Source organism: Petromyzon marinus, chromosome 29 (genome assembly GCF_048934315.1).
Source record: "Petromyzon marinus isolate PM22_M1 ecotype Great Lakes invasive population chromosome 29, UKy_Petmar_22M1.pri1.0, whole genome shotgun sequence".
Classification (NCBI taxonomy): domain Eukaryota; kingdom Metazoa; phylum Chordata; class Hyperoartia; order Petromyzontiformes; family Petromyzontidae; genus Petromyzon; species Petromyzon marinus.
Genome location: NC_133695.1, coordinates 1,313,452 through 1,330,011, shown reverse-complemented (window position 1 = coordinate 1,330,011; position 16,560 = coordinate 1,313,452). Strand labels below are relative to the sequence as shown.

The 16,560-nt window shown below is 45.4% G+C and overlaps 1 protein-coding gene across 1 annotated transcript in view; it reads left to right on the top strand.

Moving 5' to 3' along the window:
* Positions 1-13,280: 13,280 nt before the first annotated feature.
* Positions 13,281-16,560, top strand: part of CHAC2 (ChaC glutathione specific gamma-glutamylcyclotransferase 2) — a 33,904-nt gene continuing 30,624 nt past the window's right edge. Inside the window, exon 1 of the mRNA XM_032963035.2 lies at positions 13,281-14,233. Within this exon, the coding sequence (XP_032818926.1) occupies positions 14,099-14,233 (135 nt within the window). The 5' untranslated portion in view covers positions 13,281-14,098. The remainder of the gene's footprint in view (positions 14,234-16,560) is intronic.

The following is a 16,560-nucleotide window of genomic DNA, read 5'->3' as shown; positions in this document are numbered from 1 at the left end:
CATTCATCCTGGCATCAACAAGATACATCGCTCGCATACATCATGCTATATAGTGTTCCACAAAAGCCCTTTATGGTCGTAATGAATTTAAAAACGCATTGGGATCCCAAAGGCTTTGTTTCAATGTATTCCTTGATCCTTGAAAAGATTGAAACATGTTTTTGTCGGATAGATTTATAATTCTGTTAGAAATAATGCCTGCATGAAAGAAGCAAAAATGTGTGTAGGTCACTTTTTGTTTGTTTAGGGTGCTGGAAGTGAGAGAGAGGGGGTTGTACTTTGCTCAGAATTATTTATCAAAGGCAATAGATGTAATAGGCATATGTAAGTTCACACTCAGATATGAATGGGGACATGGGAATGTTGCAAAACTGTCATAGCGGGCAAATTGGTACGTGGATGTATACATTTAAAACATTCAAAATGCACTTTTCCGATCCTGTGTTTACATTTCTGTCACGCCACGTGTTTCAGTCAGAGTGGGGTTAACTTTTGAAGTATTCCTTCTTTCAGAGATGGCACAGTTCATATTGAGAAGGAAAAATTGTGTGAGCCCTTTGATGTTTTCAAAGTTTTGACCTGGTCGTGGTGGATCCCAAGTTGTATGTTCATATTCGATCTGAGGTGGTCCACTTTCTAAGCCTCATGATGATAGGGCTTTGCTGCAACTTGGAAGTTGCTCTCTCATAAGAATTGCCGATAGTTTTCCCAGCAGACTTTGCCAAGCGAGCAAATTAGTCCGCGGACTTTGCCAAGTCTGCTGCCATGTCTGCTACCCCAATCCAATTGTGCTCTTGGATCAGTACATGTCGGCGGGAGGTGCACTCTGCGTTGGTGCAACGGGGCAATTGTTGGAAATTGCAGCAAAGAAATACAGTACTGCATTACTACGGCTTTAGTGATTCCTTGATTTATCGCTTAAGATACGGTAAATTATTTCATTCCTGTGTCGCATTTCCGATGAGCACGGTTGGCTATGTACGGTGCGCAAAGAAGTTCAACATACATACATACAGTACATGCAACTAGTGATCACAATTCGGCTTGATACGGCGTCTAAGTGCACCGGAACTCAAGATGCAACACAAATCGGTGGCACATTCATCGCGAGGATCACGGAGAAGTGAACTTGATCAAAGACAAAGACGCCACCCTACAACTGCTGATTCATCCCCCTGCCGCTGAACGCATCTCCAGTCGTCGCACTTCCAGAGAGACCCTCAAGACGTCTGTTGTGCCATATGTCTTAGACAAAGTGGGTGTACCCACATTTGACCGTGTATTACTCCTGGGTTAACACAATTAGGGAGCAATAGACGTCAGTGCGACAATTGATCCTGCTGCACTGCCTTCAGCTGCCCGCTACACAGTCCTGCAAGCGTTTGGTGCTATGAAGAAGGACCTTTGCCCGAAACGTCACCTATTATAGACTTTTCCTTTCAAGGCCACGGTGTTATTGACGAATGTGAGTTTGTTGTTTTGGTATGGTGGTCACTCATCGACGCAGCGTGTATGCATGCTCACGTTGCTGCTTAACGTGAAATATCTGATCCGCTTTAGTCCATTCCAGTAATTCGATTTGGTCACATTAACGGTTAACATCTTAGATACTTTATTGCTCATTGGATGGAGCCTTCTCATAACACGGAGCTGCATTGTCCTGCCTGGGACTTTGTGATGACACCCGCCGTGTCTGACGACGTCTCCAACCTCCAATCGCAGGGTTGTATCGCAGCACCTCTGTGTGGCTGCATTGCGCTATTGCAATGTTACTGGTAGGAACCTCCTGGTTACACCAGCCCACAGGGGATTATTGTGTCCGTCCGTCCGTCGTGCATCCGAAATGGGAGGGGTGGGGCTGGGTGGAGAGGGGAGGATTGGTAGGGGCTGGGTGGGGAATGGAGGGGCTGGGTGGGGAGCGGAGGGTGGGGAGGGGCTGGGTGGGGAGGGGCTGGTCACCCCGTGGTGCCCTTATAAAACTCAACGTGTAACCTACTCACGCCGGCTTGTGCCCGCCCTCACAGTCGGGCATATTTGCGGAATACACCACGTGGTGGTGCCGCCGTTGTTGACCCTGGCCATTGACCGAGCAACCCAACGTTCCCACCAGCTCCCTCCGCAGGAGAATGTGTTCAATGCAAATGCTGTACGACGCTGCCAAGTTAGCAGTGCTGAGGTTGTCGCGGGTGTGCTGTCCGTACAGCTCTCAGGTGTGGTTTTGGTTTGTGCCGCATGCAATTTGGGGTGTGGAGCGAAACGTCAGACATCGTGCCGATCAACACGCGGTACAACCCGAAAACACATCGGAGAGCTGGATTGTACAATTTGCATTTTCACGCGAATATTATGTATATCTTTTGTGTGGCTGGTCAAATGTGTGTCACAGCCGTGCGGACTCGTACGCCGTGGTATTTATGGGCAAGTAACTGCGATATTTGCTCCACGTATGGCGCGCGCTTCATACGTGGAAGATAAATTGCCACATTTCTAATTAATTTGGGGAACATGAATTAATGAGAGGCACGTTTCAAATTGACAAAATATTTCAGCTTGAGGAGCGAATAAATAATATAAGCTTGCTTGCTTGCTTGAAGTATATCTAAACACCTTAAAGACAATCTTATACCGATGCAAATGTTTCCTTACTCGACACTGATCCTAGCTTTCATTAAATAATGATCAATAAAGCTGAGTCGTAGGGATCGGTTTTTTCATGAGGTTCCTGCATTAAGTTTTTATTTCAAGATGTGTTCAGCCAATTTATGTTTTTCAGCCACTTTAGAGTTAAGGTGTAAAGAAGAATAAGGATAGGAAGCAGTAATCCAACAACTTGGAGGCATTAGAGTCGTTTGTCGAGCCAGATGAGAAGTGGAGAGAGCAGAGTTGGTGGATGGAGCGGAGCTAAAGGCCGTGAAGTAAAACCGATTTGGGGGGCCAGGGCATTGGTGGAGTGTGACTTGGGGGGGGGGGGGTAAAGTTTCGCTTTGCCCCTCACATTAGAAATCGCGGGTGCATATAATTAATTAACTTTTCATCTTCATTGTAAACTACTGAAAATAAATGAATAAAAATGTCCAGTTTGGGCGGGGCATTGCCCCCCCCCCCCCACCCATGCCCCCCCCCCCAAACTCCGCGCACCGTAGCAGGCGCAGCCCTGGGAGTCGTGGGGGGCAGTTTGGGAGCAGCAGCCGAGACGCCCTGAGGAGCTGAGCAGTCGACGCGCCAGCTCGTCTGTGACGTTCTTTTAGAGGGCACATCTATCTGGCCTTAAAATATATATATGCTATCCAGTACCGGATTATCCTGGTAGCACAAGTAGCTACTAAATATGCAGTAGCTACGGGCCCCGCACTTTCAAGGGCCCCGCGCTAAATGCTTTCAAGCCATCAATTCCGGTTCAGTGATTCTGCACTTGCTCTATTACTAAAGTACTATACTGCCTTCAACTTTTATGAACGACTGGGTGTTTAAGATGAGCGATTTGTCATATTATCTGGCTGTATAGCAAATGAAAAACTACAATTACTTTACTATGCAAGTGAAACATTTGTGTCTTTATATGTACTTTTTTTTGTTTTAATTTAGGGCCCCTTTATAACATACGCTACAGACCCCGCACGAGCTTCATCCGGCACTGACTCCGCCACTTCTGGTGGTGAGACAATTCTCCAGGAACTTGAAACTGGCCGTGCAGAATGAATGATTTGTCTATTAGTCATGTATTTGTATTGTAAGACAGCCATGTATAACACTGCTGTAGGAGCGCAACAGTCCATTCACAAGTAAGGCCATATGTAATGGTACAAAAAAACATTGGCCATTCTGTCGTGTTTATTGGAAAGATTTTTAAACAAACATAAGAACAGTGGGTGGCTAAAATGCAGCCATAACTCAATAGTTCAACAACTTTTAGAAAAGCAATTGAACGGAAAGGATTCAACAAAAGCGTGATTTGTATGTTACGATTATCTTTGATGTCATCAGTTTTGGCTACATTTTATGGGATGTTAAGTGCTATGCCGTTTACTTAGCGGCAACCAGCAGTCCTCTATATTCTTGAATGCTTTCCAACTAACGTTAAGAACGTTAATGCGTTCCGTCTGTCTGTAACAAGGATTCACTATGATTCTAAATACAAATAATGCTTTTTTTTTAAAGTTGTGTTGCTTTAGAAACTAACCAAGAGAAGACCGATCCGAAAGATCAAAGGGTTGTCTACAATTTGGGAATTGAGACTTAAGATGATTTCGGTTAGTTTACATTGCCTTGAGTATGAATGTTTTACGGAATATTGCGCATGCATGGTTTTTCTTCCTTGTTTTTACTGCGTGCAGTTTTCAACTCGAAAAAAAAGTCGTATATGATACGCCTTCAGTCGTAATGCATGACAAACAGCTGACACACAGGTAGGGTGTTATCATAGCAACTGAAGTACGAGTCATGAGAAGGAATAAGGAGAAGATGATGGACATGAGTTTGAAGAGGATGAGGAAGATGTTGAGGGCGAAATGCATGAGTGGATGGAGGAGGACGAGGAGGGGGGGGGAGGAGCAGGAAGATGAAGGTGAAGGCATGGGTAGGGACATGGAAGACTGTTTGGAGGGGCTTCTAGATGAGCAGGGTGACGAGTTTCAGGAAACTGACACCACGACCGCCACGACTGCCCCGACCACCACGAAGAAGGGGAAGTAATTATCTTCAGCAAGATGGCCGCCTGAGGCGCACGTGCTCCCGGGCTGCGCTCCCAGCAGCGGCTGGCGGGGGCCGCTTGTGAGGGGGTCGACGGAGCCGGGGGGGGGGGCGACGGAGCCGGGGGGGCCGGGGGGGGGGGCGACGGAGCCGGGGGGGGGGCGACGGCGCGAGCAGAGGGAGCCGACACTGACTCACTCACACATCATGCACTGACTCACTCACACATCATGCACTGACTCACTCACACATCATGCACTGACTCACTCACACATCATGCACTGACTCACTCACACCATGCACTGACTCACTCACACATCATGCACTGACTCACTCACACATCATACACTGACTCACTCACACATCATGCACTGACCCACTCACACATCATGCACTGACTCACTCACACATCATGCACTGACTCACTCACACCATGCACTGACTCACTCACACCATGCACTGACTCACTCACACATCATGCACTGACTCACTCACACATCATGCACTGACTCACTCACACATCATGCACTGACTCACTCACACATCATACACTGACTCACTCACACATCATACACTGACTCACTCACACATCATGCACTGACTCACTCACACATCATGCACTGACTCACTCACACATCATGCACTGACTCACTCACACCATGCACTGACGCATTCACACATCATGCACTGACTCACTCACACATCATACACTGACTCACTCACACATCATACACTGACTCACTCACACATCATACACTGACGCACTCACACATCATGCACTGACTCACTCACACATCATACACTGACTCACTCACACATCATACACTAACTCACTCACACATCATACACTCACACATCATACACTAACTCACTCACACATCATACACTGACTCACACATCATACACTAACTCACTCACACATCATACACTGGGAGTGTCGTGGTGCCAGCTATGGCTGCAGGTTTTTGTCGTACGTGTTATGTATATCGTTTATTGTTAAATTTAAAATTACAGTTCCTATGATAACTGTTGTTACATTGTTTTTGTAGCTTTATTTTGGTCTGGTTGTGGTGTAATAGTTTTCTGCAATGTAGATTCATATTTTGTTTGTTGCGGTTGCACCCGACTTAAGAGCCGCATGGCTCACAGGGCTATACCTAATGAATGAAACTTGAAAACTTGAAGTTTGCTAAATGGGGCTTAAATATGTCACTGTATCCGCAAAAACTTTTCTGGACTTAAAAATGGCGAATCTGTGGCCATGCATGTGCTCGGTGGGATGCTGAAATGTGCTGATTGGCGACATACCACTGAAATGCCTTCATAATGCACAGTACTCTGTTTAGTTCGATAGAAACAACTACAAAATGACGAGCAATTAATGCAATTTTATGTAAACAAAGGTCATCCATGCGTTTCCTGCTGCTGGATAAGACCATTCCCACGTCATTGCCACCTTATAAATGCCATTTTGAATTCCATTGTCATGCATGTATTTTTTCCCATTTGTACACATCGAAATATTTGTTTATATTATTATTAGGTATTATAAACATTTACAAGTTATAGTAATAGGTGTTTACCCTTTTTTCTGGCACCAAAACTGACACCTTTATACAAGGGATCATGTTTGCAATAACCACAACACAAGCAGTCAAAATGCAAACAAAAAGAGACAACTCTGATAATGATATGTACTGTCCTTGAAATTGATTGGTCCACACCCGAGACGGCTTTTCTTAGAGCCTAGTCTCCACTGGTGTTAGACCAGATGACGCCAAAAGGCGTACATAATTTACAAGTTATGTTTATATTTCTCTACTTTGTTCTATCCGACCCCTGTAAAACCTCCCTTCCCATGTACAGGGTGGCCCAGTTGTCTTCTGACCCCTAATTAATTAATTGACCTCTAAAAAATTTCCTTCGTAAATTCATTTCTGTTTCAAATAATCCTTTAAAAATATATATATTCAGTTTTAGATGATCAAATGGGGGTCACCATAAATGTTGACCACCCTGTACTGTAACAAGCTTGCTGTTTTGGCCGGGCCACCATTGAAAAGGAGTTTCTTAGCTCAACAGGCCTCGAAATCAACAGATTCCCAGGGGGGCTGATGCCACAAACCACCACGCCATCTCCACGGTGGTCGTCCTCTCAGATGTGTTCTCTCCTTTGGCTGTCAGCTCGTGGCCAGTCTGGACTATCAGTAATTATTCCAGCCAGTGATGTGTCCTAACCAAGCATACTTACTCTTCTTAGCAGTCAATATACTTTCTACATTTTTTGTTTGTTTCTCATCAAAGTGTTCTTCTTTTTGTCTCTCGGTATAATTCCCGACACTCAAATCTACTGTATTGTCATTGTGCATATCATATGTAGTTTTATTTTGCTTTTCAGATTGTCCACATTCCTGATTCGCGTGTTGAAATTTGTGTTAAAGGTGTAGCCCTGCTATTGCTTGCTCATGCCACTGCGGGCCTAAGGGCCCAACCTACAGGGAGTTCTAGATGGTCACTTGGCCTACCCTTGGCCACTGGCTAGATGTCTCTGAAGACGCAGGCGTAACCCACACCCTGCCCCACCACACGCTGCGTGCCGATTGACTAACGATGGACACCGCTGGGCGGACAGGTCGGCCCACAGCATACACTTGCCTGTTGTTTAATTGGCAATGTTTTCTGAGCACATTGAAGTGGCAATTAAAACAAACTCACATTACTGACTGGCCCCAATATTAAATAAAGAGCCTGGTATTATGAGACCTCCTTTGCCAGAAACAAGATATAGGAATAGGTTTTACCCTTTTAACTGGCACAAAAACTGACACCTTTATTCAAGGCATCATATTTGCAATGACCACAACACAAGCAGTCAAAATGCAAACAAAAAAGACAACTCTGATAATAATGGAGACTAGGCTCTAAGAAAAGCTGTCTCGGGTGTGGACCAATCAAATTCAAGGACAGTGCATATTATTATCAGAGTTGTCTTTTTTGTTTGCATTTTGACTGCTTGTGTTGTGGCCATTGCAAACATGATGCCTTGAATAAAGGTGTCAGTTTTTGTACCAGTTAAAGGGTAAAACCTATTCCTATATCTTGTTTCCGGCAAAGGAGGTCTCATAATGTTAATGCTCACCCCGAGCCCTCAATACTCTGATAGTGCGCTGTTTTTGAGTTGTACGCCTTTTGGCGTCTTCTGGTCCAACACCAATGGAGACAAGCTCTAAGAAAAGCTGTCTCGGGTGTGGACCAATCAAATTCAAGGACAGTGCATATTATTATCAGAGTTGTCTTTTTTGTTTGCATTTTGACTGCTTGTGTTGTGGTCATTGCAAACATGATGCCTTGAATAAAGGTGTCAGTTTTTGTGCCAGTTAAAAGGGTAAACCCTATTCCTATATCTTGTTTCTGGCAAAGGAGGTCTCATAATGTTAATGCTCACCCCGAGCCCTCAATACTCTGATAGTGCGCTGTTTTTGAGTTGTACGCCTTTTGGCGTCTTCTGGCCCAACACCAATGGAGACTAGGCTCTAAGAAAAGCTGTTTCGGGTGTGGACCAATCAAATTCAAGGATAGTACATATCATTATCAGTTGTCTTTTTTGTTTGCATTTTGACTGCTTGTGTTGTGGTCATTGCAAACATGATGCCTTGAATAAAGGTGTCAGTTTTTGTGCCAGTTAAAAGGGTAAAACCTATTCCTAGAGCCTGGTATTCTTAGTTCTTTCGGTAAAGTCACGTTGAAGGGAAACAACAAAATAATAAAATATATATAAAACAATAAAAAATATCACGACGTTTCGACCATAACACACCTGAAGACGACCGTTTGTGTTATGGTCGAAACGTCGTGAGAATTTGTATTGTTTTATATATATTTTATTATTTTGTTGTTTCCCTTCAACGTGACTTTACCGAAAGAACTAAGAATATGAATTACTGCAGTCACGAAAGCTTTAAATCTAAAGAGCCTGGTATTACATCTGCTGTGTTTTGGCACATAATTTCCATAGCACGGCTTACTGGTGCCCAAGGTTAAAAAACATCACGCTGACATCACCTGCAGGGCAGTGAGTTACTTCAGAGAGGCGGTGCAGCAGAAAGACAAACATACACTTGCCACTGTTCCCATAAACACTGGCTTGTAACAGAGATCTGTGCAGGAGTAAATAATACATGCAGTCACACTGTGTTGGCAGTGGTGCAAAATCACAAATAACAAAAACAACCTCAACATATCCGTCAATAACAATGCCGCATAACAGGTGATGTTTCGGGCAGTGCTATGAAGAAGGAACATATCCCAAATCGTTACAAATGATAATTTTTTTACTTTTAATGCAGTGTTATTTACGAATGTATTCAGTTTTTTAAACATATAAACTGTATATACGTAGAGAGGTCGGTTATTGATCTGCGCAATTTCCCTTCTCTCTGCTTTGAAGAAGTGCCGTTCTTTAATCGTGTTAGTCTGCTCTCTGATTTTCTCATTAAGCCAGTACCAACACAATCATGACGTTCTACTATATGTCGTTTTCGTGTAAGGCATTTGTAGATGCCATTGCATAATTTTAAGTGGTTATTATCGTTGGTGAGGTTCTGTGTGCTTATACGTCACCGATAATGATATTACTTAAGGTTTCAGTGATTACTCTTAGTAGTCTGCTCAACCAACATTTGCATTCTTTGATTGTTCCGGATTTTTTCTGAACACTCAAAAAAAGACGTTCCACACATTGGATGATGAGAGATGGTGTTGGCTTTGGAAGGCATTCATCCAACAATGAATCGGCCACCATACAGTAGATGCCTGAGTTCTGTTTAATGTTTCTGAGCAATGTGACAATTCTGCTGAGATCATTAAACTGGTTTCTCAAGTTGAGTGAGTCTATACTCTCAGTAAAGTCGACAATGACTAAATACAAAAAAAACTAAAACATTTCATGCCCTGTCAAATTCAACCGTGGAGAATGAACAATAAGCTGTTAGAATACCATGTGTGTAACATGTTTCTGTAACAGAGAGTGTATGAACATGCACCTTTTTGCATGTCGATAATAAAGGTTATTTGATGGCATCTCAGAAGTAGTTTAGTCATATCTCTTTCTGTGGGACATTCTCTAACACATGGGGAGATGCACTGCTCTCTGAGAGTTCGGAATGACACAATCTCATAGCATGAACCAGTGCAAGTGGAATAAAACTTGGAAAAGAAAGCAAGATTAAAACAATAATTTGTATTGGCCAAACACCACAAGACAGAGCCTTTCTTAAAGTGTTGAGACTCATTGATAGATATATTTTATTTATTCCAGAAGGAAAGGCCCAATGAGCTATCAGGTTATATTTCATGGGCGTCCTGCGACGGTACGGATGATTTTACATAGTAGAGATCTTACATAGTACAGATTTTACATAATACACAGTACAGATCTTCGTTACAGTCATGGTTACACAGATCACGATATAAACAGCAAGCATCGGAACGTGCTTGTATGTTACATGAACAGGGAACGGGAGAAAACGTAAACAATGTATATAAAGGATGACTACTTTCTTATTTGAACTAAAATTAAGAAAGGAAAAAAATGTCCTTTGTGGGTATGAATCAGTGCAGTCACGAAAGCTTCAAATCTAGAAGGTATTAAAAATGTTGAACTTCTTTCGCACTGTACATAGCCAACCGTGCTAATCGGATGTGTTTAAAAAAAAACACACACACAATAAGGAACAGTGAACTTTAAGTACGACCCGTACAGACTTGGCCTCATGCTTCTCGGCCGTACTTGAGTTGCAGACATGAACGGAGATTTCTCATGGCCGGCCATTGCTGAATTCCCAAACCGAATGCGATGGCGAATCCACATTGAGGGAGCAGCCACCCAGAAGGCCTTACTTTCGGCAGAACGAATCGAACCTGGGGATTTTTAAGAGCTAGTATGGGAAGTGCTTAAGGCTTCGTTTATTTTCTATTTGGGATAAACAGATCCATAGAGTAGTTAGCGGATGCATTTCAAGAGAACCTTTATAATAAACAGAGCCCTTTGGATGTATCTATGTCCAGAGGGAGTTAAAGTTTAAACCAAAACAGAGGTCACAATGGTGGATATTGTAGAGAGCATCTCGTGCACAGTGAAGAGCCGAACGTTGGAGTTTAGCTTTTTTAATGCAACCTCAGAAGCAAACTGATAAACGACATAATAGCAATAAAAAGACGGAATTGTTAGCTTTTACCATATCCAAACATAGCATAGATGGTATACAGTTTTGATGCCTGTATAGGAAACCAATTTGAATCTTAATCTTCTTTGCAATGTAATCTAAGTGGAAGTAAAACTTTAATTTAGAGTCGATGATGAAGTCTAAGTATTTGTAATCCTCCACTCGTTCGTTATGTGTTTATTATCTAGAGATAGTACATGGGTTGGAAACATGGCAGGATTTCTCTCATGGGAAAAAAAATCATTACTTTGCTTTTGTTTGCATTCTGAACCGATCGAGGCAAATCAGCGAATGTTGAATGAGGTCAAAATCACTGTAATTTAAGGTATACATCTTCTTGTGAATTTCCAGCGAGCATTATTGTAGTATCATCAATAAAATGTGTTGATATGAGAGTATTTAAGTTGGATTCCCAATGATTGACATCGAGGGGGAAGAAGATTGGTCAAAGTATTGAGCCTTGTGGAACTCCCTTACCGATTTTGTATTTTCCGGATGCCAGGATTTCGACTGAAACAACCAGATTTCACTCAGAAAGGTAGCTATTGAACCTGTTGATTGTACACCTGGAGAAATTGATACTTTCAAGCCTATTTCAGAGAGTGGCGTGGTCCACTGAAGGCTTTGGACAAGTCAAGCAATAGTATGACACAGTATCGCCTATTGTCAAGTCTATTAAATACCAAATTAAGGGAGTCGAGTTGCGCTAAAGTTGTGCAAAATGTTTGTGGTAAAGTAGCCCATTTGTGGAGGTGTAATTGTTAATTTGGGCCTTGAGAATGTTCTCAAAGATTTTGGTTAGCGGTGATGGGATTGAAAAGAGGACAAACGAAAGCAGTTTTCTATTTGTTCATCGCTAAGTTATTTTTTTATATGTACAAAAGGGTTAGAGATTGCCACCAACTGTTACCAAAGCAAGAGTGGGTACTTTATCTGCCCCAGTTGGAAAGATGTTCCAAGCGAGGCGAGTTGGCTTAGCACGTCCGGTGTGCTATCTAAAAGTGTTGAGGACCATAACTCAAACGGTCATCTTCAGGTGTGTTGGTTTGCATAAATTTATTTTTAAACGGCGCATTTATTTATTTATTTTAAAAAAACAGACCTTAAACACGGTAGGACCAACACCTAGGCCGTGGCAGATCATTGTTCTAATTCAGTAGGCTCACATGCCATTGACTTTTCCAAGACAGAGGTTCTTTGTAAGCCATCTGGCTTCCATGAGAGATTCGTTCATGAGGCTATCCACATATACAAGCACAGAGACAATTTCAACCGAGAAGATGGATTCTATCTTAGCAATCATTGGAAAGATTTGATAAACCATTTCAGGTCTTAATTGATTGTTCACGCTTACAGTGGCTTTCAGACAGCATACATTATAAAACAAATTTCGTCTCCCCCCTCCTCTTTTCAGAATATAGATGGACTAGTCCTAAATAAACTGCCAGATCGTTGCGCGTGGCGCTAATGGTTTTTTTTAAATAAATAAATAAATAAATGCGCCGTTTAAAAATAAATTTATGCAAACCAACACACCTGAAGATGACCGTTTGAGTTATGGTCGAAACGTCGTGAGAATTTTTTATTGTTATATATATATTTTATTATTTTGTTGTTTCCCTTCAACGTGACTTTACCGAAAAAACTAAGATATAATATAATTTGTATCTTGTTTACGTAACAAATCCCTTACTAATTGTCTGTCGGGTGGTGGAGGGTTACGACTCATTTATACTTACGCGATCTAACCCAAAAACCTTTATTATGCATACAACCCAATTTGAAAAATACAAAAGCTTGGGTCTGGCCAGGGCTTAATTCGAGCTGGAGTTGCCCGGGGATAAGCTCCGGAAAACGTTCCCCCACCCTAATTTCCCACCCGTCATGAGCGGGGCTGGGGGTTAGGGGACCCTGGGGAATTCTCCATGCGAGGTGAATGCCAGGAGGGTCAGAGTCTCACACCATCGTATTGGCCCTTTCCGGTTCAACTCGAACTGAAGGGGTGTGAAGACCCAATTTAAATACGTAGACCGCTCCCTCTCACCCGCGGTAGGAGCAGCCAAACCAATGGCCATTTACGGGGGGGGGGGTTGGGGTGTAATTTCAAAGAACAATAATTATACGGAAATCTAATTCACTTTAAACCGTTGTATATAATGTAATTTACTTATACAATTATAATATATTAGCTAATTATATAAATCAACTTGGATAATACGAAAATAAATAAAACTAAATAGCGGATGTTTCACCCCTTGGTGTAGCGAGCGGATGGTATCGTCCACCCACGCCAGTCTCTTCGTTGGCCGGGTGGACCAATCGCGTGAGGCGCCGGGGGCTTCCCGGGGCGGATCCGCTCTATTGATTTGAGACGGCCTACGGGGCCGGCTCTCACCCGGCGTCTCTCCGCTCACCACACTCCTCCTCACCACACTCCTCCTCACCACACTCCTCCTCACCACTCGCCACGCTCTCACCACTCGCCACGCTCTCACCACTCGCCACGCTCTCACCACTCGCCACGCTCTCACCACTCGCCACGCTCTCACCACTCGCCACGCTCTCACCACGCGCCACGCTCTCACACCCAACTCGCCTACCGCTGACGCGGTGCGCTCACCGGCGGCTGTACGTCTCTTATCGCTCGCCTCACCAACAACAACAACTCGCTGGCTGGACACTCGGGCCGCTCACCGCTCACCACTCACCGCTCACACCACACTCCCCACACTCACCGCTCACACCACACTCACTCACCGCTCACCACTCACCGCTCACCGCTCACCACTCACCGCTCACACCACACTCACCACACTCACCGCTCACACCACACTCACCACACTCACCGCTCACACCACACTCACTCACCGCTCACCACTCACCGCTCACCACTCACCGCTCACACCACACTCACCACACTCACCGCTCACACCACACTCACTCACCGCTCACACTCACCACTCACCGCTCACACCACACTCACCACTCACCGCTCACACCACACTCACCGCTCACACCACACTCACCACTCACCACTCGCACCACACTCACCGCTCACACCACACTCACCACACTCACCGCTCACACCACACTCACCACACTCACACGACCTATTCACCCTCTCACATACAGCACACATTCCCCACACACACTCACCACCTCACCCACAGGCACGACACAGAGACATGTGGATCTTCGGCTACGGCTCGCTGGTGTGGAAGGTGGACTTCCCCTTTGAGACCAAGCTGGTGGGCCACATCAAAGACTACAGCCGCAGGTTCTGGCAGGGCAGCACGGACCACCGCGGGGTGCCGGGCAAGGTGAGCTGCTTGCCCTACGTGCCCTGCGTGGTGAGACTGATGATGGGTGAGTGGTGAGAGTGATGATGGGTGAGTGTGGTGAGTGGTGAGAGTGATGATGGGTGAGTGTGGTGAGAGTGATGATGGGTGAGTGTGGTGAGAGTGATGATGGGTGAGTGTGGTGAGAGTGATGATGGGTGAGTGTGGTGAGTGGTGAGAGTGATGATGGGTGAGTGTGGTGAGAGTGATGATGGGTGAGTGTGGTGAGAGTGATGGGTGAGTGTGGTGAGAGTGATGATGGGTGAGTGTGGTGAGAGTGATGATGGGTGAGTGTGGTGAGAGTGATGATGGGTGAGTGTGGTGAGAGTGATGGGTGAGTGTGGTGAGAGTGATGATGGGTGAGTGGTGAGAGTGATGGTGGGTGAGTGTGGTGAGAGTGATGGTGGGTGAGTGTGATGATGGGTGAGTGTGGTGAGAGTGATGATGGGTGAGTGTAGTGAGAGTGATGATGGGTGAGTGTGGTGAGTGTGGTGAGTGTGATGATGGGTAAGTGTGGTGAGAGTGATGGGTGAGTGTGGTGAGAGTGATGATGGGTGAGTGTGGTGAGAGTGATGGGTGAGCGTGGTGAGAGTGATGGGTGAGTGTGGTGAGAGTGGTGATAGGTGAGTGTGGTGAGAGTGATGATGGGTGAGTGTGGTGAGAGTGGTGAGAGTGGTGATGGGTGAGTGTGGTGAGAGTGATGGGTGAGCGTGGTGAGAGTGATGGGTGAGTGTGGTGAGAGTGATGGGTGAGTGTGGTGAGAGTGATGGGTGAGCGTGGTGAGAGTGATGGGTGAGTGTGGTGAGAGTGGTGATAGGTGAGTGTGGTGAGAGTGATGATGGGTGAGTGTGGTGAGAGTGGTGAGAGTGATGATGGGTGAGTGTGGTGAGAGTGGTGAGAGTGGTGATGGGTCAGTGTGGTGAGAGTGATGATGGATGAGTGTGGTGAGTGTGGTGAGAGTGATGATGGGTGAGTGTGGTGAGTGTGGTGAGAGTGATGATGGGTGAGAGTGGTGAGAGTGATGATGGGTGATTGTGGTGAGTGATGATGGGTGAGTGCGGTGAGTGTGGTGAGTGTGGTGGGTGTGGTGAGAGTGATGATGGGTGAGTGTGGTGAGTGTGGTGATGGGTGAGTGTGGTGAGAGTGATGATGGGTGAGTGTGGTGAGAGTGATGGGTGAGTGTGGTGAGAGTGATGATGGGTGAGTGTGGTGAGTGTGATGATGGGTGAGTGTGGTGAGAGTGATGGGTGAGTGTGGTGAGTGTGATGATGGGTGAGTGTGGTGAGAGTGATGATGGGTGAGAGTGGTGAGAGTGATGATGGATGAGTGTGGTGAGTGTGATGATGGGTGAGTGTGGTGAGAGTGATGATGGGTGAGTGTGGTGAGAGTGATGATGGGTGAGTGTGGTGAGTGTGGTGATGGGTGAGTGTGGTGAGAGTGATGATGGGTGAGTGTGGTGAGAGTGATGGGTGAGTGTGGTGAGAGTGATGATGGGTGAGTGTGATGATGGGTGAGTGTCGTGAGAGTGATGGGTGAGTGTGGTGAGTGTGATGATGGGTAAGTGTGGTGAGAGTGATGATGGGTGAGTGTGGTGGGTGTGGTGAGAGTGATGATGGGTGAGTGTGGTGAGAGTGATGATGGGTGAGTGTGGTGAGAGTGGTGATGGGTGAGTGTGGTGAGAGTGATGATGGGTGAGTGTGGTGAGAGTGATGATGGGTGAGTGTGGTGAGTGTGGTGAGTGTGGTGAGAGTGATGATGGGTGAGTGTGGTGAGAGTGATGATGGGTGAGTGTGGTGAGAGTGATGATGGGTGAGTGTGGTGAGAGTGATGATGGGTGAGTGTGGTGAGAGTGATGATGGGTGAGTGCGGTGAGTGCGGTGAGTGTGGTGAGTGTGGTGAGTGTGGTGAGAGTGATGATGGGTGAGCGTGGTGAGAGTGATGATGGGTGAGTGCGGTGAGTGTGGTGAGTGTGGTGGGTGTGGTGAGAGTGATGATGGGTGAGTGTGGTGAGAGTGATGATAGGTGAGTGTGGTGAGAGTGATGATGGGTGAGTGTGGTGAGTGTGGTGAGTGTGGTGAGTGTGGTGAGTGTGGTGAGTGTGGTGAGAGTGATGGGTGAGTGTGGTGAGTGTGGTGAGAGTGATGATGGGTGAGTGTGGTGAGTGTGGTGGGTGAGTGTGGTGAGGGTGATGATGGGTGAGTGTGGTGAGAGCGATGATGGGTGAGTGTGGTGAGAGTGATGATGGGTGAGTGTGATGATGGGTGAGTGTGGTGAGAGTGATTGGTGAGTGTGGTGAGAGTGATTGGTGA